This window comes from Ciona intestinalis, chromosome 13 (assembly GCF_000224145.3).
Source record: "Ciona intestinalis chromosome 13, KH, whole genome shotgun sequence".
Classification (NCBI taxonomy): domain Eukaryota; kingdom Metazoa; phylum Chordata; class Ascidiacea; order Phlebobranchia; family Cionidae; genus Ciona; species Ciona intestinalis.
Genome location: NC_020178.2, coordinates 1526007 through 1553222, shown reverse-complemented (window position 1 = coordinate 1553222; position 27216 = coordinate 1526007). Strand labels below are relative to the sequence as shown.

At 35.9% G+C, this 27216-nt stretch overlaps 5 protein-coding genes across 7 annotated transcripts; 2 read left to right on the top strand and 3 right to left on the bottom strand.

Moving 5' to 3' along the window:
- Window positions 1–265: 265 nt before the first annotated feature.
- On the bottom strand, window positions 266–6644 carry LOC100180527 (uridine-cytidine kinase 2-B-like). Its single transcript, XM_018814646.2, has 7 exons — window positions 6437–6644; window positions 5548–5707; window positions 4900–4996; window positions 4389–4534; window positions 3951–4048; window positions 1180–1228; window positions 266–729 (listed from the first exon to the last, which is right to left on the bottom strand). Exons 1-7 carry the CDS (start codon window positions 6536–6538, stop codon window positions 518–520), a joined length of 864 nt encoding a protein of 287 aa, XP_018670191.1. The 5' UTR covers window positions 6539–6644; the 3' UTR covers window positions 266–517.
- Window positions 6645–7106: 462 nt separating this feature from the next.
- LOC100175848 (Golgi to ER traffic protein 4 homolog) lies at window positions 7107–9321 on the top strand. Its single transcript, XM_009862349.3, has one exon. It carries the CDS (start codon window positions 7256–7258, stop codon window positions 8201–8203), a length of 948 nt encoding a protein of 315 aa, XP_009860651.1. The 5' UTR covers window positions 7107–7255; the 3' UTR covers window positions 8204–9321.
- LOC100181321 (FAD-dependent oxidoreductase domain-containing protein 1) lies at window positions 7453–20538 on the bottom strand. 3 transcript variants are annotated; one of them, XM_026837304.1, is made up of 12 exons: window positions 20294–20538; window positions 19585–19733; window positions 19003–19116; window positions 18388–18503; window positions 17585–17732; window positions 16764–16913; window positions 16118–16261; window positions 15429–15581; window positions 15077–15181; window positions 14296–14402; window positions 13508–13653; window positions 7453–7952 (listed from the first exon to the last, which is right to left on the bottom strand). In XM_026837304.1, exons 1-11 carry the CDS (start codon window positions 20490–20492, stop codon window positions 13509–13511), a joined length of 1530 nt encoding a protein of 509 aa, XP_026693105.1. In that variant the 5' UTR covers window positions 20493–20538; the 3' UTR covers window positions 7453–7952; window position 13508. The 3 variants fall into 3 exon arrangements, with proteins under 3 accessions (XP_026693105.1, XP_018670190.1, XP_002119384.1); XM_018814645.2 differs by lacking the exon at window positions 7453–7952 and adding an exon at window positions 10300–10494; XM_002119348.5 differs by lacking the exon at window positions 7453–7952 and adding an exon at window positions 12369–13272 and having other exon boundaries at window positions 20294–20537.
- LOC100178158 (calcium load-activated calcium channel-like) lies at window positions 9276–11980 on the top strand. Its single transcript, XM_018814648.2, has 5 exons — window positions 9276–9395; window positions 9667–9744; window positions 9991–10165; window positions 10575–10719; window positions 11264–11980. The coding sequence occupies exons 1-5, from the start codon at window positions 9335–9337 to the stop codon at window positions 11354–11356; spliced, it is 552 nt and encodes a 183-aa protein (XP_018670193.1). The 5' UTR covers window positions 9276–9334; the 3' UTR covers window positions 11357–11980.
- Window positions 20539–21158: 620 nt separating the features above from the next.
- Window positions 21159–26888, bottom strand: LOC100186033 (mitochondrial-processing peptidase subunit alpha-like). Its single transcript, XM_002119921.5, has 10 exons — window positions 26731–26888; window positions 25669–25892; window positions 25203–25365; window positions 24671–24866; window positions 24155–24338; window positions 23829–24004; window positions 23400–23518; window positions 22679–22832; window positions 22051–22195; window positions 21159–21669 (listed from the first exon to the last, which is right to left on the bottom strand). The coding sequence occupies exons 1-10, from the start codon at window positions 26769–26771 to the stop codon at window positions 21497–21499; spliced, it is 1575 nt and encodes a 524-aa protein (XP_002119957.1). The 5' UTR covers window positions 26772–26888; the 3' UTR covers window positions 21159–21496.
- Window positions 26889–27216: the final 328 nt, after the last annotated feature.

The window sequence follows — 27216 nt, the reverse complement described above, 5'->3', positions numbered from 1 at the left end:
TGATCAAAAATTGTACTATTGGGTAGTTTTTGCGTCATGAAACGTATAGCAGGCTATGAAAAAACGTTACGAAACGTTTACTCTCGAAAGTCCCACAAACACAAAAATATTTTTTTTTCAAAATTAATAACATTAAAAAATTGTTAATATAGTATATGAGATGACGTGTAATGACGTCATTAAACAGATTACCGAATCCCGTAATTAGATTCGAATACAAAAGGATTCGAATCTCATAGATTCGAAATTCTGTAATGTGCATCCCTACACATCACACAAAAACCAAATGTGCAGGTAATGAAGCTTGTTTACTTCATGTCTTATTTTTCATAAAAAGGGGAGACTAGACCCCCTTTAACACCCCCTGAATACGCTCCTGAAAACTAACAGCAAGGGCCCTTAAGTCACCAAAATCAAACAAACTTTTAACACAGTATACTTTCAAAAGTTTCAGCGGTTTTTAACTGGAAACACTAATTTTAGCAGTTTCTCAATTGGAAACACTGATTTGGCAACACTAGTGCGGGCGAGCACCCTCAACAGCCTGGTACGACAATCGCCGTTCCGGCACGAAGTCTCCTCCCCCATTTACATGGTCACCGTTTTTGACATGTCCGTTGGCCTGATGTCCATTGGCCTGGTGACCATTGGCCTGGTGACCATTGGCACGTTTTATTATGCCTCCGTTCAGTATATCTCGAATGTGTTGAACTATCAAGTTGATGGCAACTGAAAGTAAAACATAATTAATTAAACGCTTCGGAACTTTATTTGCCAGAAGGGTCAAAAACAAGTATAAATATATAATTAATTACGTGATTGCCCGATATATGTATGAGTCTGTGCATATCAGCAGCAGCAGTATATATTTAAGACTTCAGATAAATGGTATTTGTCATTCTATTGTATATGGTAAGGACCAACATGGTGAGTGCTACAGTGCAATGAAACCCTACAGCAGCATCAGTTAGTGGCACGGCTACTAGCATGCCCGGTTTCATTTCAACCGTTCAATTAAATAAAACTAAAGTTATATATGGTACACTTTTTAGTTTTCAAATGTTTCAGTTAAAAACTAAACCAATAAAACATCTTCAATAATGGTGAAAATGAAATTTTTCACCAAATTAAAATTCGCCACCCCTTAAACAATCCCAATATTATGATGAGTCATCTTACCCAAGTTTTCAGCTCCCCTAGGAATGATGACATCAGCATATTTCTTTGACTGAAAAAAACAAACAATAATTTGTTAAAAAACAGATATGTATACACAAAGTGCGCTCACTAATAAAACATAAATATAGAACAGAAAATTGCGGATTATTATAAATTTTCTACTCTATATGGGTGAGATCCAACATCAAGGGATATGAGACTTTAGTATGCAGACACCTAACTAGAAATAGAACAATTCGCAAGCAACTATTTGTTGTATAATAGTATATTGTACATGGGTGGGGCTAGAGCACAAACATATTACGACGCAAGCGTCTAACCACTGAGCCACGCTACCAGACGTGTGGTTTCAGAGCAAAGATAGTTTTATGTTAAGCAACAACAAGCACCGCATATATATACCGGTACCTTTTAAGATTTATCGTGTTTTACTTTTTTTTTGCAAAATATTTATTTAGTTGCTGTAAGGCATATAATGTGCAATAGAGCTCTGGCAATTGATTAATATGTGGGATATACCCTGAGAAAAACGGCCTGTAATATATATATATATGTTTAAGTTAAAGTTAAATGAGGTCGTTGCAACTTGCTTATAGTTAGGAATTATTTACAACCGTAATTATGACCCAATTGGCAATTGTCTTCAGCCTATAATGTCACAATGACCATATAAAAGCAATTGTGATGCAATAAACACTAGAAAGATTAAATAAAGATAAGTATTTACAGTGCAAGTTTGACTGTACAGAGCTTTCAATGTTGGTTAAATAAATACAAAGGTTTGATAACTTAGTGTCTCAAGTGTCTTGTCCCACCTTTAGCAAACAATATTGAGTTATTAATTTACAAAACAACCGCTTTCAAATATGACTGTTGCTGTCAGGCATGCTATGAGTCCTACACGTTTACTAATAGGTTAAATTCACAATGACAAAGGCGACCTTATTATGACATTTTAAACCGTCAGTTTGCAAAATAATTATTTGCCAAAAAGCTCCTTATAAAAGTACATGATGTTTGATTCAAGGTTGGTAAAGGTATATTTGCTGTTAGGCATATTATGTACAATAGAGCTGTGGCAATTGATTCATTTGCGGGATATACCAGATGCAATACCGTCGATTTGCAAAATAACTAATTGCAGAAAAACCTGCACGTAAAACGTATTTTCCATTGCTACAAATACAATTAGTATAAAATGTTTGATTTAAAGTTATAATACTGTTAGTTTTGCTGTTAGGCATATTATGTACAATAGAGCTCTGGCAATTGATTAATTTGCGGGATATACCCTGATAAAAGCGGCATGTATTAGACGATTAAACGTCGGCGAGAAAATAATAGATTAGCTGAAAAACCTCAAGCAGACACATTGTTTGAAGTATGATTAATGCTCTACCTGGAAACGCAGATATAATCACAGTGATTAATTGAACATGGGCGCAACTAGCTGTAATCATAGTCAGGTCTAAATGTCAGATCCCTGGTTTACCACATAGTAAGACTAACCAATATACAGGGTGTTCCATGGTCAGGTTGCACGTATAGTTTTGGAAAATACCACAAACTTGTTAATACAGATTTTAAACAAATTGAACATCTGTTATGAATTAATATGAATATAAAATTAATGTTCTAATCTAATATTGGGGTAACAATTGTTGTTCTAATGTTTATATTAATATGAGAATCACTTATATAACCAATACACAGTGGGATTTCTTTACTAATGCCTTTTCTCATTACCACAATTACAAGCAGTTTATGATGTATATACACGCCTGCTGTTCCAGTTAAACTGGTTTACGATACACAGCACATAATTGACTCTATGATGTCATAAGCAAACAATAGGGCATTGGGAATTCACAGAACAGCCAAGATAACTATACAAATAAACCAAAACCTGTTTACCACTAGTATTTAGCATAAAGTTTATTATAACTTTTAGCTTAAAACTCTTAGCTAAACACCCAATCAAACTTATAACATGAAAAAACTGCACCCGAAATATTGCAAATATGTCTAATTCGCAGAGAAAATATAACAACAATGTATATTTTAAACCCAGCTTGGGCTAAGTTGCTGGCATTGTAGTAATGGAAGAGTGTTAAAACCTTGGAAATCTAAATAATAAGACGCTAAGGCATGAGCATTTGAGTCTGACTCCGCTCTGCACATCCTTGTTAAAATACAATGCCAATGAATTACCACTGTATTTTACTTCATACGTGACATATTCTACAGAAAGCAATGAATTCTGCAAATCCTTGCCGAGGACAAGTCACAGACTTGGCCATATGGACATGCCGCAGTAATTGGTAATTGCCATCAACAACTACTGTATAAGTTGTTTTAGCTCTAAGACACAAAAACAATGGCATGCCAAGGATTTATTTTTTTGAATTGGCTAGTACTACAACTAGCCATTGTTAACCATACTGGAAAGTAGCATAGTAATGGCTTGCAGGAGGTAGCTATGTAAATTCAAATTGAAGAACACAAGTAATCAACATCATATTAATCTAGACGTGATTTTAACATATATAGCCTATTATTCTATTCTGCATGGGTGAGGACCAACTGTGAAGCAAGCCATGGGACCTGAGATTTAAGCCAGAGTTGTCCCATTACCCCAACATTGTATATGCACATTCTATTCTATATGGGTGAGGTCCTACAGTGAGGCAAGGGAGCTGGGATTTAGGACAGAGTTGGCCCATTAACCTAACACCTATGGATTTACAGCAAAGTGAGCAGCTTATACTTACTGGTAAACAGAATTCTTCAAATGCAGGTTTAACAAAGGTTGTGTATTGTTGTAACACGGATTCTAACGTTCGTCCTCGGTCTGTTATGTCTCTTAATACTGTGGAGGAATGGAAACTTTGAAAGGGTTCATAGTAACGGCAAACACGCAGTGACGCTACAGTTATATCTTACATATACAAACTAGAGGATGAGTATCGCATTTTTTAATAAAAATTACAACCAATAAATTAGAAAAATTACAACCAAAAAGTAAGACTATCCCTGCCACCCTTGGGACTAGTTCACAACAAAAATGCCATTTTGATTGAGCGTTGTGAACTGAAAAGCTATACCTATACTATAGGCTATTTTACACATAGGACTTATTGCATTACCCAACCAATATAACTACAGAACATATGAACCATACAAGCATATTCATCACAACTAAAACTAACCTCTTCTAGATAACCTAGTATCTGCATCACTATCTACAAACAGCTTCATATTAAATAATTCTCGTATTTCTTTATGATAAAACACGAGGATGCCTTCGAACAACACAACGTCACATTTGTGCAATTCCTCACAGAATTCTTTCCGTCTGGAAATGTAAATTTATACATTATTTCAGAAATGTAAAAAACTTGAAAAATATTGCTGGTGATTACTGTTACAAATACTGTGTAATATATTCAAATATTTTTGTGACAGTGTGACAACAAAACAATAACTTTAAATTGGTTGCACCACTTTTCACAAGTGTTTATATAATTTAAGTTGTATTTGACCGACACTTCAGTATTTTTGACAACTGGTTTTCAATGTGTCAACAAAACAATAACTTTAAATTGGTTGCACCACTTTTCACAAGTGTTTATATAATTTAAGTTGTATTTGACCGACCCTTTAGTATTTCTGACAGTTTAATATACGTAAAAAGTACAATACCCACACAACACATCCTACCTGGTATGTGTTTTAAAATCATAATCAGGTATTTTTATCGTTCTTCCATTTGCGATATCTAGGATTGTTGCTTTCATGAGTTTTGTATCGAAGGCATCTGGAATAACAAGATTATGAGCCAATAATACAACGTGTTGTGCAACAATAATATATTGATTTTGCTCATATAGACGTTGGTTTGCTGGAAAACATTTAAAGTGGTGCAGCGTACGTTATTTGTTGTTTAGTTAGTAAAATTATTTGACAAAAATACTGCAGTGTCGGTTAAATACAACGTAACTTATATAAACACCTGTGTAAAGTGGTGCAACCAATTCAAAGTTACTGTTTTGTTGTGTTGTTTGTAAAACTAGCTGTTAAAAATACAAAAGTGTCGGTCAAATACAACTTAACTTATATAAACACCTGTGAAAAGTGGTGCAACCAATTCAAAGTTACTGTTTTGTTGGAACTTTGTAAAACTAGCTGTTAAAAATACTGAAGTGTCGGTCAAATACAACTTAAATTATATAAACACCTGTGAAAAATGGTGCAACAAATTCAAAGTTATAGTTTTGTTGACACTTTGTAAAATTAGCTATCAAAAGTACTGAAGTGTCGGTCAAATACAACTTAACTAATATAAACACCAAATTACACTCAACTCACCTGGGTGGTCAAAGTTATACTGACAATTATTTGCAAGTCTTATTTCTTCTGCATTTAAACTTTTATAGAAGTTGTCTTGGCTTATAATTGCCACCTTTCGTGCCCCGTTTACGGCTGAACTTTCTCCCAGTAGCTCAATGATCTTCTGGCATACTGAGGTCTGTAATGTATGGTAGGTTAGCTCATGCTCGCTGTCGAGTTATAACATGGGTGTCTTCTTATACACCAGACACACATAGTGTATTGATACACCTCATGCTCACTGTCAAGTTATAACATGGGTGTCTTCTTATACACCAGACACACATGGTGTATTCATACACCTCATTCTCACTGTCGAGTTATAACGTGGGTGTCTTCTTCTACACCAGACACACATGGTGTATTCATACACCTCATTCTCACTGTCAAGTTATAACATGGGTGTCTTCTTATACACCAGACACACATGGTGTATTCATACACCTTATGCTCACTGTCGAGTTATAACATGGGTGTCTTCTTATACACCTGACACACATGGTATATTCAATCATGCTTACTGTTGAAAAAAGATATATATACCATACATGTTGGATTAAAGGAATACGGTATGTCGGTATATTATTACAATGTATTGTTTAGCGAGTAGAACGAACTTCTTTGTTATGTTAACAAACTCATTGTACAATAACAAACGTAGTATGTTACGTCAACATATTAACAAAGAATTAGAAAACATCGCGAGGCCGCGCATGTACTATGTTAATAGTGACATATTAAACGTGACAACAAACACGACGTGTTAGATATTGTGACGTCACACTCCAATGTTATTTTTGGCTGTGACGTCATATCACATTACGTCAAATTATTTGACAACGTGACGTCATTAATACGTCATACATACCTTCCCTGATGACGTACCACCAGACACACCAATTATAAAGGGCCTTTCTCGGTTTGTTTCTGAGCCTGGCATAATTGCTGCGCATTTACAACCGACAGACATTATAGTAAAGTTTTGCACGGGCAAGCATCGTGGTGCCTCGTGTCAGTGCTTCCCAAATCTATATTATTAAATGAAAACAGATCCTGAAGTTTGCTGTTGCGCAACACTGGAAATTAAATGCAAAATTAGATTGTTTTTAACCATTTATTGCAATTTTAACCAACAGCAATACATTATTAATCTATTTTTTACACATAACGGTAAATTTATTCAATTTTTAGTTATGTAAGCAAAAAAATATATTTTTTTTGTATTAATAATGTTATTTTAAAGTTAAGCGGCTATTATTTCGTATGCATTAATTTCAAATTCTATTTTAAACCAGCATTTTCTTACATTTAAAAATTAATATATAATTGGCTTGGCAGTTATAACTTTTAAGTGCCAACAAGCACTAACAGAACATTCGTGAGCCATAAAATCCCCTAACATAATACCTAACGTGTAGATTTTAAATTGGAAGCGTGTATAATAAAATTGAACGCAAAACTGCCTAAAATGTAAGGTTTTAAGTACGAAAATATATATTTAGCTGCCTATTTTAATCAGTATTATTTTTTTGTCGTTTTTTTAATGTTTTGACCTGTAAGCGCGTTTTAACGACTTTCATTTTGAATGTATACCTGTCTCTTTGTTTTAACTACACAAATACACGTTATTATCATTGTTTTGGTGCAGTTACAGTTATTTTAGGATAAGTATTACCGTAATTTTAAAATGAGTAACAACAGTGGTGGAGTAAAACGCCTGGAAGAAAAATTGCGGCTGAGTATTGAACGTAACGATTTATACGAAGCGCACCAATTATACAACACGCTATTCTATCGCTATTCTGCAAAGAACAAGCACGATCTTGCTAGGAACTTACTATATAAAGGGGCATTGCATTTATTTGAGCATGAAGAGACTGGCAGTGCTGCACATTTATGTTTATTATATCTGGAATCACTGGAAAATAACGTGCACGAAGTGACCACAGAACTTGCTGAAATTCTCGGCAAAATGCACCATGAATTGCCTAAAGAGATTCCGGAACTGGAAACATTTGAAAATAGAGCTATTACTTGGTCTGCAGGGTGTACTGGGATGCCTAGGTTTGGCAGCAAAGATTTAAGGTTCAAATTTGCTATGAATTATTGGGAGGAGAAAATGTTTCGTGATTCAAGACAACATTTTCTATATTCTGACGACGGGCAAAAGTTTGGCGAAATGTTGAAAGAGTTTGTAATTCTTTGTGGGCGGCCTGAAGAAATTGACCTCTTCTTGACACAAGCGGTGTTACAACTCCTGTGTATTAAATGTGAAAAAGCAGCAGAAGATATGTTTAATACTTACACTAAAATAATCTCCAAAATATCCCCTGGTCCACCTTATAATTACCCCATCATAAACTTTCTCTTTTTTCTCTTGCGCGCTGTAAAAGAAAGAAGGCTGATTCTCTTCACTATTTTATGTGACAACTATCAGCCATCATTAAAAAAGGACGCCTCCTTTTTAAAATACTTGGAAAAAATCGGCGAGATATATTTCGATGTTCCTGCAGTGCAGTCCAAGCCTGGATTTTTTGAAAATTTAATGCAGAACTTATTTGTGAATGATGATAGTGATGTCACAGAGGGTAGTAAAGGTCAAGGGTCAAATATGTTGGTTGAAGATTTGGATTAATATTTATAATTGCTGATTATTTTGCTGTTGTTGCTGCCACATATAACATAATCCATAAGCAATAAAGCAAATATGTAAATAGATTTTCTGGTAAAAAATGTTAGTTTTACTATATTATTTCATTTGGCATTCAGGGAGACATCATTAAGGTTTGTCATTAAGTGTCTTGACCAAGGCTTGTCGCTTTTACTACTGTGGGTGCGTAACCTTAGACAAGACATTTACCGGCAAATCCTAACAATGTCTCGTCATATAGAAGAGAAAATATTGGTGTAATAAAATTATCTTTTTCACCAGAAGGGCTATTTACAAATATAATTCATTGGCTTGCTAATTTTGAAACAAAAACTTAATTATGACGCGGATAAACCCAGCTTTCTATTATTTTTGTAGCTATTTTTGTTGGTAGCCTACATTTTTTTTGTTTCTTTAATTTGGTGTATGTATATGTTTAATGAAAAGTTTACATAAAAGAAACGATACCAATAAAACAAAATAAAAAAGTGATTTTCAATTCAAGTAATTTAAATTCTAAATGTACCTGAATAAATATAAGAGTAAAATATTTTAAATCTAACTCATATTACAAGCAAATAATCTGTTTATTTTCTTAGCAAATTTTAAAACATCTGCAAAAAACATGCTTTACATTTGTGCTTATTAATTATTTTAACAAATACCAAAAAAACAACTGTTTTTTTAATTCAAATAAACAACTTTTAAGCTTGTTTTATGAGTTTGGGATTAAATATCTGGCATTTTTATATATTCAAAGATTAACCAATTGTCCCATATATAAAACTTTTCATAATTTGTTGAATGTTTTGTTTGCTTGTTTAAATTTGAAATCCTAATTTCTAAAACCATTCATTTTTTCATGAACTTTACGTTTGTTATATAGTAGGTTGGGGTAAGATGGTCCATGTTTCGTTCTATGTTATCACAAAGAACATTCAAAGAATTATAAAACCGTATCTTCACGACTCCCACCGTTGTTAATGGTTTAAAACACGATTATAAAATATGGGAAGTTAAGTGCCATGTTATCCGTCTTACCTCACGGTACTGCTATACATAACATTGTATGTTGGATAATTTTCAATATTTATTCTGTTGTAGAAAGTTTAGGAAATGTTGGGGGACAGTTTGTTGATTGTTTTTATTTCTATTGTGACAGCTCTGCTGGCTGAAGGTAATTATATTTAATATTTCTATGTTTAAATTGGCAGGTTCAATAATGTTGATAGCAATGTAAAAGACCTTAACAGCGTAACAAAAAAACACTGATAATGTCCTTGAGCAAGACACTTAACGCCAATTGCTCCAACCCAGTGGTCACTAATGGGTTGTAATGGGTCAACTATGGCATGCTATGCATCGCTGTACGACCTCACCCATATAGAGTAGAATTACATTGTCCATATATGATAGCTTCATACAGTTATAACCCATATTCCACTCAGGTTTAACATGGCTTATGGTTTATCGAACCGAAAAGTTCAAGAAACTAAAAAGTGAAGTGGATAAACAAAGTAAAAAAGGTAATTAAAACAAAACAACGTTTAGAATTTGTTACAAAAAGCAACCAGTTTTAACATAGTTACTTAGGATTTACACGTCACATAACATAACTATATTTTACACGTATAACATCACGGTATGAAATAAAACATTAAAAATATAAAATAGGAGTGACATCTTATGATTTTAATACTCTAGTTTTTTACACATGCCTATGTCCCCTAACATATTATGACATCACATAACATATTATGACATCACCACAGTTGAAAAACGTAAAGAACTCTTGGGTGAGTCGGTCAACAAAAACCAGAAACGACGTTTGGAACTTGAAGAAGAGAAATTAAAAAGTAACAATCGCGATTTATCGGCAGTGCGCATGAAGTCAATGTTCGCTATCGGGTTTTGTTTCACTGCGTTGCTGGGAACACTGAGCTCTGTGTAGGTTTATTTATATTGTGTTTGTATAGGTTGAGGTGGATAAATGCCCTAAGTTCTGTGTAGGTTATGTCTGTTTTCATATTTTGTGTAATAAAAATTGTGGAATAAAACTTACTATTTATATGATGTTTATATTTATTTTAGTTGTTGGCGCTGTGGCTTAGTAGTTAAGCGCTTGTATTGTAACCGAAAGTACCACGTCCGATACTGATAGACGTATGTGTCCTTGGGCAAGACACATCTGATCACTGTTTCAACCCAGTGGTCACTAATGGGTTGTAGCACCTTGCGGTTGGGAAAATATTTCGTTTGCACAGTGAATGTTACGTCTATTAAAGGGAGATAAAATAAATAAATGAATGTAACTTTAAAATCTATTGTTTTTAACGATATAAATATGTTTTTACAGGTTCGAAGGTAGAATTGTTGCTAAGTTACCATTTGTACCGCTTGGTTTATTACAAGGTTTATCACACAGAGGTTTGATGGGGAATGATTATACAGATTGTTCATTCATTTTCCTTTATATATTATGCACAATGTCAATTAGACAGGTAAAGTATAAGTGCTGTAAAAGTACAATTTATTGTGTTTGCATTGTAAAATACCTAATTTTCAAATTTATTCCATATGGATGAGGTCGTATGCATGGAGTTTAGGTCAGAGTTGGCCCATTACTACAACACCCAGGGTGATACAATTCATTATTAAAAAAAACATTAAGGGTAAAAGCAATTTTCGATAAGTGTCTTGCCCAAAGACACATACAATCATAATGGTATTGAGCATTGAACCCGGTATTATTCGGTTACTATGCAAACACCTAACCACTATGCCATGGTGCCATGTTGCTGGGCAATAAATGTACAACCCATTAGTCAACACTTGAGTTGGAGTAATGTTGTTTTGCCCAAGGACGCACACCCACAAATTGCTGCTACAATGGTATTAATACAGAGCATCAAACACCTAACCACTAACCAACAGTTCATGTATTCTGACCATTAATACATTACACCAGTACTGTACCATTTGCCAACATTATGGGTTTATGTATTCTAACCACTGAACTGATACAACCTTTACTTTTTATCTTAGAATATTCAGAAACTCCTTGGATTTGCTCCGTCACGAGCTGCAGCCAAACACGGGGGTGGAGGGTTATTTCAACCACCACAAACCACCAAGTAACAAGCTATTACCAACCACTAAGGTTGTATTGAATTATGACTGGGATTTGGTGCATTTTATGTAATAATCGTAATTCAAAACTGCTCAAACTACTAAGTAATACAATACAACTTATTATACTGAATTACCACTGGGATTTGGTGCGTTTTATGCAATAATCGTAGTTCAAAACTGATGAAACTATAAAGTAATACAAGTTATTATATTGAATTATAACTGGAATGTCTATGTTGTAGTGGATACAGATTATTGTAGATTAAAACAAAACTGGGATATTGCAAGATTGCAAGTTTGCAACAATGACAGTCTATTTTCATTCATTACTGGGATTTGGTGCGTTTTATGCAATAATTGTAATTCAAAACTGCTCTTTTACACCATTATATTGAATTAATAAATTCTACCCAGGAATAAGTGCATCGTTATTGCTTTTTGCACCGCTAGTCTACATTGAAATAATAAGAAGAATTAGTGCTTATGGTGTAACAACTATATTCATAATCATTATACAAAGCTACTTATATGTAAGTCCATAACAAAGGGATTATTTAGGCAATATGATGTCACAATGCGACTATGTTACTAAGGTGTTGTTTGTGATGTAATAAATTTAATTCTAAAATACTTTGTTGTTCATTTTTTGTCATATATGTTGGATAATTGTTTTATGCATAGCTGATAATTTAAACAATTCTTTAGTGACCACTGGGTTGGAGAAATTGTAGTTAAATTTCTCAGGACACATATGATGTCATATATCACTATCAGTGTTGGGCATTGAACCCGGTACCGTTTGGTTATGATGTGAATGTGCCCACTCTAACCACTAGGCTATACTTTACGGAAATGACCAACTCAGTGGCAACTAAACTGTCAGCCATACACGAAACAATCACCCACAACTTTATATATGTAACTCAAAAGCATAACAGCTGCAGAAGCCGGGCTAAGTAAATTTAAAGAAGTCTTGCCTAAAAACAAACAGACAACAACATAAATACTTACAAAATAATCACAAAGCCCCAATATATATTGCTACAATTATCCACAAAACGAAATACAGCAGTCAGCATATGCATCCCAACATAAAAACACCATTTCATTTTCAGCTAACACCATAAAAAATAAAATATTTAGAAATAATATCATCACTACTCTACCGGCACTAAATAAAACATGAAAGTAAAACACAAATAAGTCCAAAACTCCCATTACCAAAGTAACTTGTATACAGTAGGGTGGGGAAAGAAGGGAAAACGTTAGCACATAATACCCAAATATCCTGACCGTGTTTTAAACAATAAGCCCTGGTCTATGGGAGTCGTGGGGATACGGTTTTATAATTCTTTGAATGTTCTTTGTTTACTACCAAATAGGAAAAAAAAATATAATGAAAAAGTGTCCCATCTTCCCCCACCCTACCGTATAAATAAACAATAGAGGTAGAATGTTGACCTGGGGGTGTACATGAGATTTAAGATATACACAAATTTTGACCTATATATGGAGTATAACATATGCCATTTGTTACATACATCATGCTATAGCATGCTGCATCAATACATTTACATGAGATAATGATTAAGCTATGATAGATATGTTAAAAATAAACATTTTGCTAAGTACAGTCAAACTCGGTAACAATAAAAACTAATTTACAGTTCTGCACAACAAAAACCCATTTACAGTTTTGTGCAACAAAAACCTATTAATAGTGTTGCGCAACTAAAAATTATTTACAGTGTTGCCAGATCTAAACCTAAGTCAACACCTATAAATGATCCTCACCAGAAACATAATATATATTGCATATTAGGCAGCTTTTATAAAAATTGCATAGGAAAAATTCCCCAACCAAATTTGAAATTGGAAGGTGTAAACGATGGGCGACAATTGCCATATTTTTGGAAGAGATTCTGTCAAAAAATAAAGAAAAATATGGACTTTGTAAATAATAATGTTATTATTAAAACATTATTAAGCCCATATAGAATAGAATATACAATGTTGGGGTAATGGGTCAACTCTGGTCTAAACCCCAGGTCCCATGGCATGCCTCACTGTAGAACCTCACCCATATAGAATAGACTGTTTACTAAACCCTACACCCCTAGTTAAACCTGCCTTTAAAAACAGATATCTTGTTCTTACCTCATATTATATTGGTTTCCAGCAATGGTTGATTGCTTATAAACCTATTGAATGAGAAAGGAGAAATATCAATGTCTGTTTCACCTTTTACTATAAGATCTGCAAGTGCTTTAGTTGCTCCATATGATTGCTGTAAGCCATGGCCACTGTAGAGGTATAGAGTTAGGTGTTTGATGGTAATATAAGTGTGTGTGTGGGTTTGTATGGTAGCTACATTGTGTATACCTATGTACTTATATATATATATATATATATAGAAGATCTGTATATGAAAGAAACTTTCCTTGTGTGGTGGAAAACGACTGTCGTTATAACACAGGTGTTCTGTTTCATACACCTTGTGCCCGCTTACCACGTATGTAACTTATTTATCCTCGCGTGGTGTTGCAGCAACAGTCGTTATAACACGGGTGTTGGGTTTCATACACCTCGTTCCCGCTCAGGAGTTACCACGTATGTAACTTATTTATCCTCGCATTGCAGGGCAACGTCAGTCTTTATAACATGAGTGTTCTGTTACATACACCTAGTGCCTGCTTATGGGTTATCACGTGTGCAACTTATTTAACCACGCATGGCGGGGCAACTACAGTCCTTATAACACGGATGTTCAGTCTGGTAACACAGTATAACACTGGTTACACAGTATATTACACTGGTAACACAGTATAACACTGGTTACACAGTCGCTATAACACTGGTGTACCTTGTGCCAGCTAATGAGTCACCACATATGCAACATTGTTGCTAATTATGTTATGTGAATATTATAACAACGAACTGCATACCTAAAGCCAGTAAGGAAGTAGAGATTTAGATGGTATGGGTGAGGTCCTATTACACCATTCTGATCGTATGTGTTATAATCATAGTAACCAGCCCATGAAGATGTCATCTGTATGTACAAGGGTTAGGTTGGTATGTAGGTTGTTAATGTTAATATAGCACAAATGTCAAGATATTTATTACATATATATAGTAGGGCGGGGAAGATAGGACAACTTTAGCACATAATATCCTATGTTTGACAACCATGTGTGTAACTGCATTTTAGCAATGTCACCCCAGATTTTACCCTGCTGTTAGGTGTCTATACAAACATGCAGAGCCAAAGTATATTGCATTCACCACATTAATCAATGAGGTTTCCTGTGTTTGACAACTATTAGTGTAACTGTATTTTAACAATGTCACCCCAGATTTTACCCTGCTGTTAGGTGTCTATACAAACATGCAGAGCCAAAGTATATTGCATTCACCACATTAATCAATGAGGTTTCCTTTTTTGACAACTATGTGTGTAACTGCATTGTAACAATGTCACCCCAGATTTTACCCTGCTGTAAGTGTGTTTAAAACAAACAGTTGCAAAGTATATTGCATTCACCAGGCATACTACTCTTGTGTTACATAAAGTACCACAATCTCCATAAACACATTACTTTAAGTTTCCATTATATGTTTTAGCACCCTAGCTTTAATCCTAAGTTTTTTTTACATTGCTGTTACCAAAAACCATCTTAAACCTAAAACCTCTTGTACCCTGCTGTTACCATAACCCCATCTTACCTTGAGTTTTTCAAAGGCTGGAATCCTATGAGCCAACCTTGGCCAAACTTCTTCATCAAAGAAATTACAATCAACGTCCAGGTTAGTGATGTCAGGTTCATTTTCCTAGGGAAATATATTAGGTGTTAAACATTATGAATATTGGATTAGGTTATACAAAAGTAAACATAGGGTTTATACAATAATTGACCACAAAGTTACATAGGTGGTAACTCTAAGCTGGCACGATGTGTATAAAACAGATAACCCGTGTTATAACGACTGTCGTTTCCCACCACACGAGGAAAAAGTTTCTTTCATATACAGATCTTCTTATATATATATATACACAATGTTGCCAGTACACACCCACCTCAGTAGGCGACATCCCACAAATATATTTCCCCCCGAATCCGTCTCTCCTAGCATAAGCTCCCGATGGATCAACCAGGAAAGGGAAGTCGAACATTGGGGCATCAGGGCAGTGGACGACGTATACGTAGCGCTTACGACGCTCGACTGGTAACTGGGAAGGTAAAGTGTGAAAAGTGGTTAGTACAAAAAATATTAGACTTATTTCTGTTGTAATATTTTGTGTGAATCCAACCCTGATCTGGTGCTCAGAGTAGAACGATTCTTGTGTAAAACTATTTGAATAACAGACCGATGATGCCATTCTAGACGAAATATATACATTTTATTCAACAATTGGTTGGACTTGATTTTTGTCTGTTACTATTCGGCAAGACTATTTATGTGTAAAGAAATACAGTAAGGATCTGGTGCCACACAAAAAAACAGACAAAAATCAAGTTCAACATTTGTACAATAAAATATATATATTTCACTTTAATGAGATGATCAGTCTCTTATTTAAGCAAAATCTAAAATGGCCATGCGCCTGTTTGTACTCTAATAAAAACTTGGCCTTTAACACTAATTACCACACCCTAAAAACACTTTAATTTATTACTACAGGTCTTTATTACTACAGAAAATTTGAGGGGGTTGTCCTACCCACCCTGCCATCCCAGGTTTGTTGCCTATATACCCCCCACCCACCTCATATTCAAGGTACTTCCCATCTTCTGGCCTCCCCTCACCCACCCCAGCCAATCTAGCAACTTCACCGGACATAGCACCACAACATATAACAGTCGTTCCACTTTTAACAAAGATCGGTTTCTCGTGCTCGGGCATTTTTATCTGAAAAGAAAGTTTTGTTATATTTTTAACAAGTACAGAAGTACTTATATATTTTATTTTATGTGGGTGAGGTCCAACAGCATGGTGCGCCATGGATCTTAAGATTTAGGCCAGGATTGGCCCATTATCTAATGTCCAAGGTATTATCACATGGTCCACACCAGATTTTGGAGCCTGTTGCTTTCTGAAGGTACCAATTTATCCTTGTTTATATAAATTCTTTGATAGTGTGTAGGTATGATGGGGCATTAGATTGCTAATTTTGTATATATGAGCTTAATTTACATTCCAACCTATACCTCAACCAGCTTTATTCTACGATATTACAGTAACATTTTCTTCTAGAAGCAAAATTAAACATTAAAATTAAGGTATAAAACACAACAACACTTACATACACCCCTGCAACACAGCAACACTTACACACACCCCTGCAACACAGCAACACTTACATACACCCCTGCAACACTTACATAGACCCCTGCAACACAGCAACACTTACATAGACCCCTTCTATCTTCTCATCCTGTATAACCTCTTTACCATCAGCCATCACAACAATATTGGGCAAGTAAGCAGGGTCACTTCTTATGTTCTTGAAACCGACTACCTTGCCTTTAACATTGTGGATGTTTAGGGTTGGATTCTTTGCCTAAATATAATGGGTGTTATAAAAGGGTAGGGTAGTTTAACTCTGGGTAAATAAAACCTGGGATCGAGTACTAATACCCCAACACCCATGGTGCTACCACGTAGACCCCACTGAGGCAGTTTATAGACACTTAATAATATAGATTTTATTCTATAAGGGTGAGGCCTTCAGTGAGGTACACCTGGGGCATGGGATATAGATCTATTACCCCAACACCCAGGGTGCTACCATCTAGACCCCACTCAAGCCGTTTATAGACACTCAATAATAGAGATTTTATTCTATAAGGGCGAGGCCCTCAGTGAGGTACACCTGGGGCATGGGATGTAGGTCTATTACCCCAACACCCAGGGATTTAGTCCAAAATTGGTCTCTTACCCCAATTAGACCCCATTAAAACAAACTATAGGTCTCACTCTCAGGTGTGCCTCAGATTTAAACCCCACTAATATAGTATATATACCTTAACACCTACAATGATATACAGTGGACATAATAGACAGGAATTTAGGCCAAGTATCAAGGTAAGCATTTAAGTCATAGTTGATCCATTACCCCAACACTTTAGGCCCCATATGACAGATGACAGTATATAAACCCTCAACCTAAATAATAATATATATATATATATAAAATATATTATATACCAGGCCTCAATAACAGGCACCTACCTTGAAACTGTTAACATACATCATGGGATCAAACCAGCCCTCGTTCTCCAAGCCATAAGTGGCAAGCTCAATTCCTTCTACATTAATCCATGGGAATGTTTCCTTGAGGTGGTCTTGTGTGAATAACATGATCTTTGCACCAGTTTCACTGCGGGAGGGTGGATATATTTATATAAAGTATAACATTTAATCGTTGGTGTAATTGTTTTAATTTGACTAAAATCTGGGGTGACATTGTTAAAACGCAGTAACACACATAGTTGTCAAACATAGGGAACCTCATTGATTAATGTGGTGAATGCAATATACTTTGGCTCTGCATGTTTGTATAGACACCTAACAGCAGGGTAAAATCTGGGGTGACATTGTTAAAATGCAGTTACACACATAGTTGTCAAACATAGGGAACCTCATTGCTTAATGTGGTGAATGCAATATACTTTGGCTCTGTTTGTTTGTATAGACACCTAACAACAGGGTAAAATCTGGGGTGACATTGTTAAAATACAGTTACACACATAGTTGTCAAACATAGGGAACCTCATTGCTTAATGTGGTGAATGCAATATACTTTGGCTCTGTTTGTTTGTATAGACACCTAACAACAGGGTTAAGCTGTTTTAGCTTTTAACATGAGTTATAAAACACATGATAAGATGTGGCTGTCACTGCCAGGGTAATGGCCAAGTTCTAACCAAAATCAGAGTTTATTAAAAAGAATAGAACCATAATGACCCTTAAAACCCAAAGGTGTTTATACTTTCTATATAATCAAAGGCCTAACCAAGTAAAAGATAACTTACACTTGAGTTTGATAATTCTTCATCAGCCTTGATGCCCCTGATTGTGTTGCCATGGTTAAGTAACCTTGTGGGTTGTATTGGGCATCGGGGTCCTGGTTATCCACTGTACTCAGATGCTGTAAATGTAAGGTTATTTATTATAGTTGTATATTAAGGGGGATTGTGTAGCAAAAGCATTGGTACATTTATACAGAGTTGTAAGTTAAAATTAGAGTGATAACTTTTAATAAAATAAACATCAAATATATAGTAGTGGGGGAAGATGGGACACCTTTAACACATAATATCTAAATATCCTGATCGTGTTTTAAACAATTATTAACGGTCAATGGGAGTTCTGGGCTTATAGTTTTATAATTTCTTGAATGTTTTTTGTTTACTACTAAACGGGGCGAGAAAATAGAGTTAAAAGATGTCCCGTCTTCCACCACCCTACTGTATAATTGCTTGAACCCTGCTGTTAGGTGTCAAGGAAGTAGTCAAGCTGATCTTTGCCTACCAAACACCCCAATGTCATACCTATGATCTTTAGAACAACATGTACCGTAATATACAAGACATACACACATATAATATACAAGACATACACACATATAATATACAAGACAAACTTGCCACTTTGATATCCCTTATAAACTCAGCAGTGAGCATGGATAGTTGAATATTAGCAGGGTTTGAGAACTGAGTTCGGATTCCACCTGCTGATAACGCTGTGGAGGATTCAAGCAACTGAAAGAAAAGGAAATAAATAAATGGTATTTGACATTGCAGTGAGTTTTTTAAGATTATTGAATAGCCTACAGTCCTTGACAGAAGATCTAGGAATTTAGACTAAAGTTTGCCCTTTATCCAGACACCCAGGGTGCTACAACTCTTTAGTGACAACTTTACTAAAGCAATGATTGTTATGTTTTATGTGTATTGCCCAAAGACACATACACTGTGAACAATGTCAATACTATCAGTATTAGGTATTGAACCCGGTATCCTTCAGTTCTGATACAAACGACTAACCACTAACCCATGTAATATATACATATACATGTTAATTCCAGGCCAGTTATCTTTCAGTCCTGAAACAAGCCTAACCACTAGGCCAAAGACCTAGATAAGAGCTTATATAGGCCTGACACAATGTGTACCCTCACCTATAAAAAAAATATACGACACAATAATAATCATTATTACATCACTTACACTAGGGTCTTGCTCCACAACAACTATTTTACATCCATAATGTTTTGAAGCTTTAAGCACGGTAGTTGTTTCCATTGCTTTCCATATATTAAACGCAAGGGCTTGACCCATAATGCCACCACCAAGTATTAAGTAGTCAGCTTCATTGCCTGTAATATAGAAGTAAAATTAGGGATATATACATAGGGCACAAACAGTTGAACAAATAACCGTTACCCCTCTATGCAACATTACATGGAATTAAAGTTAGGGGTAATGAATAAACGGTTTAACAAGTACATCCTTCCATAGAATAATTAATGGTAGTTTACCATGGCAGAGAGGTTTTGCAAAATAAAAGTTAAAATAACATAAATCTTATAAGCTGCCCCACAAAAGGACAGTTGTTATAACACAGGTTCTGTTTCATACACCTGGTTCCTGCTTACAAGTTACCACGTATGTAACTTATTTATTCTCGCATGGCGGGGTAAACGACAGTCGTTATAACACGGGTGATCTGTTTCATACACCTTGTGCCAGCTTACAAGTTACCACGTATGTAACTTTGTGGTTGGTTATTTTTATGTACAGTTGACAATTTAAACAGTTTATTAGGGACCACTAAGTTAAAGAATACGCCCAAAATGGTAGCAGCAACAAGCCTTGAAACTATAACCTCTAGGTTACAGTTTTGAAGGCAGATTTGCTAAGTTGAAATCATATTTACCAGGACATACAATAGGGCCATCCCTCATGTCTGGATCGGGTCTATGCATACTGTACACCTCATGATCTTGAAACTGAGATATTGTTGCTAGTTCTTTGTAAGTACGAGATATTTGTAAATATTTTGGAGGTTTTTGTTTCAATCTTCGCAATAAAGTTGTAGAATGCTTGCATAAACAGTTTAAACGCAATGGAAGCATTTTATATTCTACTATAACCAATCCTGAAAACAATAAATGTCATTTTCTTTGCTGTGTTGTTATAGTCTTAGTAAAATTTAATTAGGTCAATGCAAAATGAGAGACCAACAAAGTAAGTAAAACGTAGAGCCGTATATGTATATGGTATATTTATTGTGAAGCAATTACAGTTAGGAATTTGTGTTGGAAATTAATTTTGTGTTAAAATTTGGGGTGCTAGTGAAGAGTCTTCCCCCCCAACCTTATTTGCTAACCACTAACCCCTAACCGCTATAACCACTAAACACTAACTACTAACCACTAAATCCCTAACCATCAACACGACAACACCTAACCCCCTAACCTAGGGGTTAGCAAATAAGGTGGGAGGAAGACTCTTCACTAGCGCCAAATTGCGCTCACAATATCTCTGCCAGCGCTTATACGAATTTGCAGCAGCACCAGGCGTAAATCTGTTTCTAATGACGCATATCCGAACTCAACATGCGTCCATACTGTTGCTATCCTCATTAAATAAATACGATTTTGTTCATCCGCTAGACGATGCTAACGAGCGCAAACATCGAGGCCCAATAAAACATAATATGTATTTGGGGAGTTACAAATGTAAGATACTGTACTAGTACACATCTATCTACCCCATACCATTTAAAGTTACAAAGGTTAGGACTGCGTACCAGCCTGTATTTCCAAAATACATATACGGTAAACAAAATATTTTTATGTGATCGCTTCGAAAAATCCCAATTCGAAGCAGAACGTTTGTATTTTACATTTTGCAAATGCATTGAAGCGATAATACATCGATACGTCATATTTTACGTAGCTATGCTCTTAAAGTATGACGTCACGATTTCATTTATCAATATTATGATATCACAAAACAACAGCAGGTCCTCAAAATATCGAAAAACTCTCAAAATATTCCCAACAAAAGTATGACGTTACACTCAAATGACATCAGCAGCAAGGACAAATGACATCATCAACAATAAATGACATCATCATCTACCAAACAAGCGGAATTTCTTCGGTAGTTTTCCATCAGGTCTAGTCAGAGCATTCTCAATATCCTCATAATCAGGTAGTTGTTTAACATCACCTAATGCAGCTACTGCTGGTCTGCTTGATAGCATATGTCGAGCGACACGCACTATGTCATCGTTTGATACGTTGTCTGAATATAATGGGGTATTAACTTGTAATATATAAAGGTGTGCTAGCAACCTAGTAGTCAAGACACTGTTGCTACCATTGTAAATATGTATATTAGGTACACTTATTGCTTCAACCTAGTGGTCACCTATGTTATAACAACTATCGTTTCCCGCAGTGCAAAGATAAATAAGTTACATATGTGGTAACTTGTCAGCAGGCACGAGGTGTATGGAACAAAACAACCATGTTATAACGACTGTCGTTGTCCCGCCATGTGAAGATAAATAAGTTACATACATGGTAACATGTAAGTAGACACAAAGTATATGAAGCAAAACACCTGTGTTATGTTGATAAATAAATTACAATCATACATCATAATACACTCAGTATAACATACCAATCATTTCACAGAGTTGTTTCGGTGACTTTCGTTCCCCCGTTGCAAGTATTTGTCTCCCAACATCCTCAAATATAACGGGACGAGCTTCAAGATTCATCATAAGCATTGACTGTAGTTGTTTCTTGGCGCGATTTAACTCAACCTTAGTGGGGTATGGGATAAATTTTACTCATTTATAAAATAGAAATTGAATGAATGTAACTTACTTTATTCTCGCATGGCAGAAAACGACAGTCGTTATAACATGGGTGTTCTGTTTCATACACCCCGTGACAGTTTGCAAGTTACCAGGTATGTTACTTTGTGGTTGATTATTTTTTAATGTATGGCCGATAATTTAGACAACCCATTAGTGACTACTGGCACTGGGTTGGAGCAATTGCCGTTAAGTGTCTTTCCCAAGAACACACACTCAAACCATCAAATAATGGTAGCAGCGTTATATCAAATAATCACCAACAAAGTTACATACATGGTAACATGTAAGCGGGTACGAAGTATATGAAACAGAACACCTGTGTTATAACTGTAAGCTTCCATGCGAGGACAAATAAAAACTATAACAAAACAATAATATACTCATACTAAATTTATTCTTTTACCAAAACAATTAGCACAACAATACCTTATCAATCCCATTTGTAAGTTTTGCAAACTCTTGTGTTATAACGTGTACACATTCCCTTAGTTGTGAGGGGTGTGCACTGCCTTGTATACAGAATAATCCACCATCATCATAGCTATGGTGATATGCTGTGGCTGCATACATCCAATGGTGCCTGGGGGTAATGCTGACGTTTAGGCTTGGGGGTGGGGGTGAATGAATGGGTAACTGTTTATCCATGTGTGGCGGGGCAACAACAGTAGTTATAACACAAGTGTTCTGTTACCTACACCTCGTGCCGGCTTACAAGTTATCACGTGACACGTATGTAATTGATTTATCCTCGCATGGTGAGGAAATGACAGTTGTTATAACACAGGAGTTGATACACCTTTTGCCGCTTACGAGTTACAATGTATTTAACTTATTTATCCTTGCATGGCGGGAAAACGACAGTCGTTATAACATGGGTGTTGATACACCTCTTGCCTGCTTATGAGTTACCATGTATGTTACTTTGTATGGTCTCAATTTAGACATAAGTGACCACTGGGTTGGGGCAATAGCCATTAGTTGTCTTGCCCAATGCCACATACACCAACAAGTCTTAAACCTGTGACCAGTATGCTAGAACACTTGGCACATTTACTGGTGCTGTGTGCACACCATACCAGCGTAATCATATATTTTACCAATGCAATTCTATATATATACTGTTATACACACACAGTAATAATGTCACCTGTTCAGGACATTCAAATATAACCTTGAAAACATTCCTTTACCCGGACCCCCTGCTGAGAAGGAACCGCCCCCTCCCATTAACATGTTGAGGACTGCGAATGGGACAAAGTTGGTGTCCTGTATATGGGTGTATGGGGTGAGGTATATAAGTTGTAGCCTATATATATATAAGTTATATTAACATGGTATATATAATATCTGGTATAGCAACACAATATTAGTATTAGGGTGATAGGCCAACATTGACTTAAATCCCAGTCCCTCCCATGGCGTGCCTCACTGTAGGACCTCACCCATATAGAATAGAATGTGCATATACAATGTTGGGATAATAGGTCAACTCTGGCCAAAATCCAAGGTCTCATGGCTCACTGTAGGACCTCACCCACATAGGTACAACTTAATAATTAAAGCAAACCAAACATACAGTGAACTTTACGCTTTCCATTCCAATAGAGACATGAGCGAGTTCCGGCATTGGTACAACACTCATGGAGAGGTCAAAATGTTTTTGAACTTTGACATCGCCCCCTGTGTATTGGGCCACTGATGCGTCGCTCTCTCTTGCACCATCTAGTGACCATGAGGGGGACTTGGCTGCGGCTAAACATAGAAATCATATAAATGTGTTAAATTATATACAATTTTTGTAATTCGCTTATCAACACACTGCAACAGCTTCAGAAACTCGACTGTGGGCATGGAAGTGGCAACCGTAGGGTCCGTAGATAAGTGAAACAACACAAAACTCACCTGAAACATACTTTTCACTCAGTGTTACTAATTCATCATGATCCACACCAACACCAGCTACTACCATGCGTTCAGGAAGGTAGTAACTACGAAGGAACTTTTGCAACGAAGCTCTGTTTATTTGGTGAAGTGTCTCAGCTTGTGGGTATTTGGGAAGTCCTACTGTGTTGCCACGAAAGCCAGCCTGTAAAGTGAAGAGAATGTATGTAGCTTATTTATCGTCGCAAGAGAGGGAAAATAATCCTATAATATAGTGTTCTGTTTCATACACACCGTGCCCATTTACAAGTTACCATGTATATGACTTTGCAGGTAACTGTTTTTTTTATGTATGACTGACAATCTGGACAACCCATTTAGTCACCACTGGGTTGGAGCAATTGCAATTAAATATCTTGCCCAAGGACACTTACGATACGTTCATAAGGGTAGCAACACTAAGCCTTGAACCCATGACAATCAAGGGTAGAATTATATGCATTATACATACACCTGTAGCAATACTATATCACCCACCTCGTGTATAAGTTCTGTCATCATTGGTTCAGGATCCGGTTTCTTATCCAATTCATCTAATTCATAGTTTATGCTTTCACGAGCTTGTTCAATAATATTATCATCCAATGTAGGTTGGTACACACTATCAGCAAGCAACTCCATTAAAGGCTCCAGTTTATCACGGTCTACACTAGCTGCATATATAGTTGTGTCTCTGGATGGGATTAAAAGTTAAACAATAACAAAAAAACTAAGTTGAAACACAGGCAGGGCAGTTAGATACAATCCTATGAAACGAATCTAACTTATTGGTTGTAACATTTACTGATTAATGCAGTGTAGAAAACTTTATGTTAGGCAGCTATAATCTTTTTTAAGAGCAAGAGAGTGAGACATTTCTTTCCTAATTGATTCTAATGTTTAAAATTAGGTAGACAATGACATCAGCTTTCATGTTATGATTCTTTTCCCAAACACTTATAGACCAGCCTACCCAGAAACCCCAGGTTTGGCCATATGCTTATCATAGCACCATAGTTATATATCCTACCTTGAAGACTGGCAGTCACATATGCCTCCTAACTTCTCGACAGCGAGCATGACGGCATCTCGATCTTTATAGATGGATGATCCAGCAAAGGCGCATCTCTCAAGGTAGTGGCTCATGCCACTCGGGTACGCGACCTCATGCCGTGACCCCGCGTCAATCAAGACTGTCACAATAAAGTTATAACTCTTAGTAAAGATTGTCACAATAAAGTTACAACTGTTAAAAAGGCTGTCAAAATAAAAACTCTTACTAAGGAACTCTTGCCAAATATGACCAAAAATAACCCCACATGACGCCTAGTAGCCTCATATGACCCCTAACCTCTAGTAGCCCCATATGACCCCTGACCTCTAGTAGCCCCATATGACCCCTGACCTCTAGTAGCCCCATATGACCTCTTAGTAGTTGGCTAATAATGTATAATGTTGTGTACTTCACCAGCACAAAATATAAAACACCAACTTACTTCCAACTGTACAAAATGTTCCAAACTTTGGCTGTGATGTCACAGTAAGACCATTGTTTAATTTGCTTGTCATCGTTTGGAAGGTTTCGCTCGCTGACTCAGCGTATATCGGTTTGGGGGAATCCCTCAAAGGCACAGACAAGGGAGTAGTCATGACATCACTATTAGTCGGGGATTCCCCATAACTGAGACAGCTTGAGGTGGAAAATGACTTCCTCAGTGACCTGTTAATCAAAGAAAAAATATTATTATAATTATATATGGTTGAGGTCCTACAGTGAGGCATGCTATGGGACTTGAGATTTAGGCCAGAGTTGGTTCATTACCCCAACATTGTATATGCACATTCTATTCTTTGTGGGTGAGGTCCTACAGTGAGGCATGCCGTGGGACCTGGGATTTAGGCCAGAGTTGCCCATTACCCCAACATTGTATATGCACATTCTATTCTATATGGGTGATGTACTACAACACACCAGGGGACTTAGGCTAGTACAGCAATATTATCTATCTGGTAGACCATTCGTTAAGTTTTGTTTACTAATAATTTATAACTGTTTCTTTATCAAAGACTGATGAAGCTTAGTTATTGTCAAAATACTTGTATTTGGCCTCAATTTTGTTGCTAGTATTTAGTAGCACTTGGTGTATTTTGTTATGATGCAGCGAGGTTTAATAATATGGGATTGGTATATTAGAGCCAGATTTACGGAACATATTACAAATACAGAAATTTATTTGAAAAAAACAACTGTGGGTGCTAATGAAGAGTTTCCCCCCCACCTTATTTGCTAACCACTAACCCCTAGGTTAGGGGGTTAGTAATTATAGAGGTTAGGGTTTAGTGGTTAGCAAATAAGGTGGGGGGAGGAGATTCTTCACTAACACCGACGATTGTCATGTTACACCATGTACAGAAGTGTCACCATATGATTTTAAGAAAATAAACGAAAGGGCAAATCCTAATATAGAACCAATTCAACTACTAGCACCCAAAGTGACCCAACTATCATCAAACAACAACAAATCCTAAAAACGACGATAATTTACTAAACCACGTACCTGTAATATCTGCCGGCATTTCGCGACATTCTGCCCGCCATTCTAGAAACTATTGTTTAATTCCAGAATAAAATGAAAACAATACGTGGAATGTAGTAAAAATACTAGAATCTGATGTCATAAACATGCAATATTATAGAATTTTATATCTTTCGCTGTTTAGGGACTTTTTGGTATTTTTACACCTATTTAGGTAAATATAGAAACCTAATAAATTGCTAATGATTAGGGACAAATTTATGATTTATTAAAAAAAAAGTTTTATTCTTTGTATGGGAATACTATTAACAATTATTTTTTTCGTCATGTCTGATAAAATTATGAAAACAAAGAAAAAAAAATATAAATATATACTCTTTTGTCTTTACACACATTGTTCCAGTTTTCAAGTCTGATGCAAAAATCAAAACACATATTGACGTTCTGGCATTGGGGTAATGGGTCAATTGTGGCCTAAATCCTAGAGCCTATGGCGTGCCACGGTGC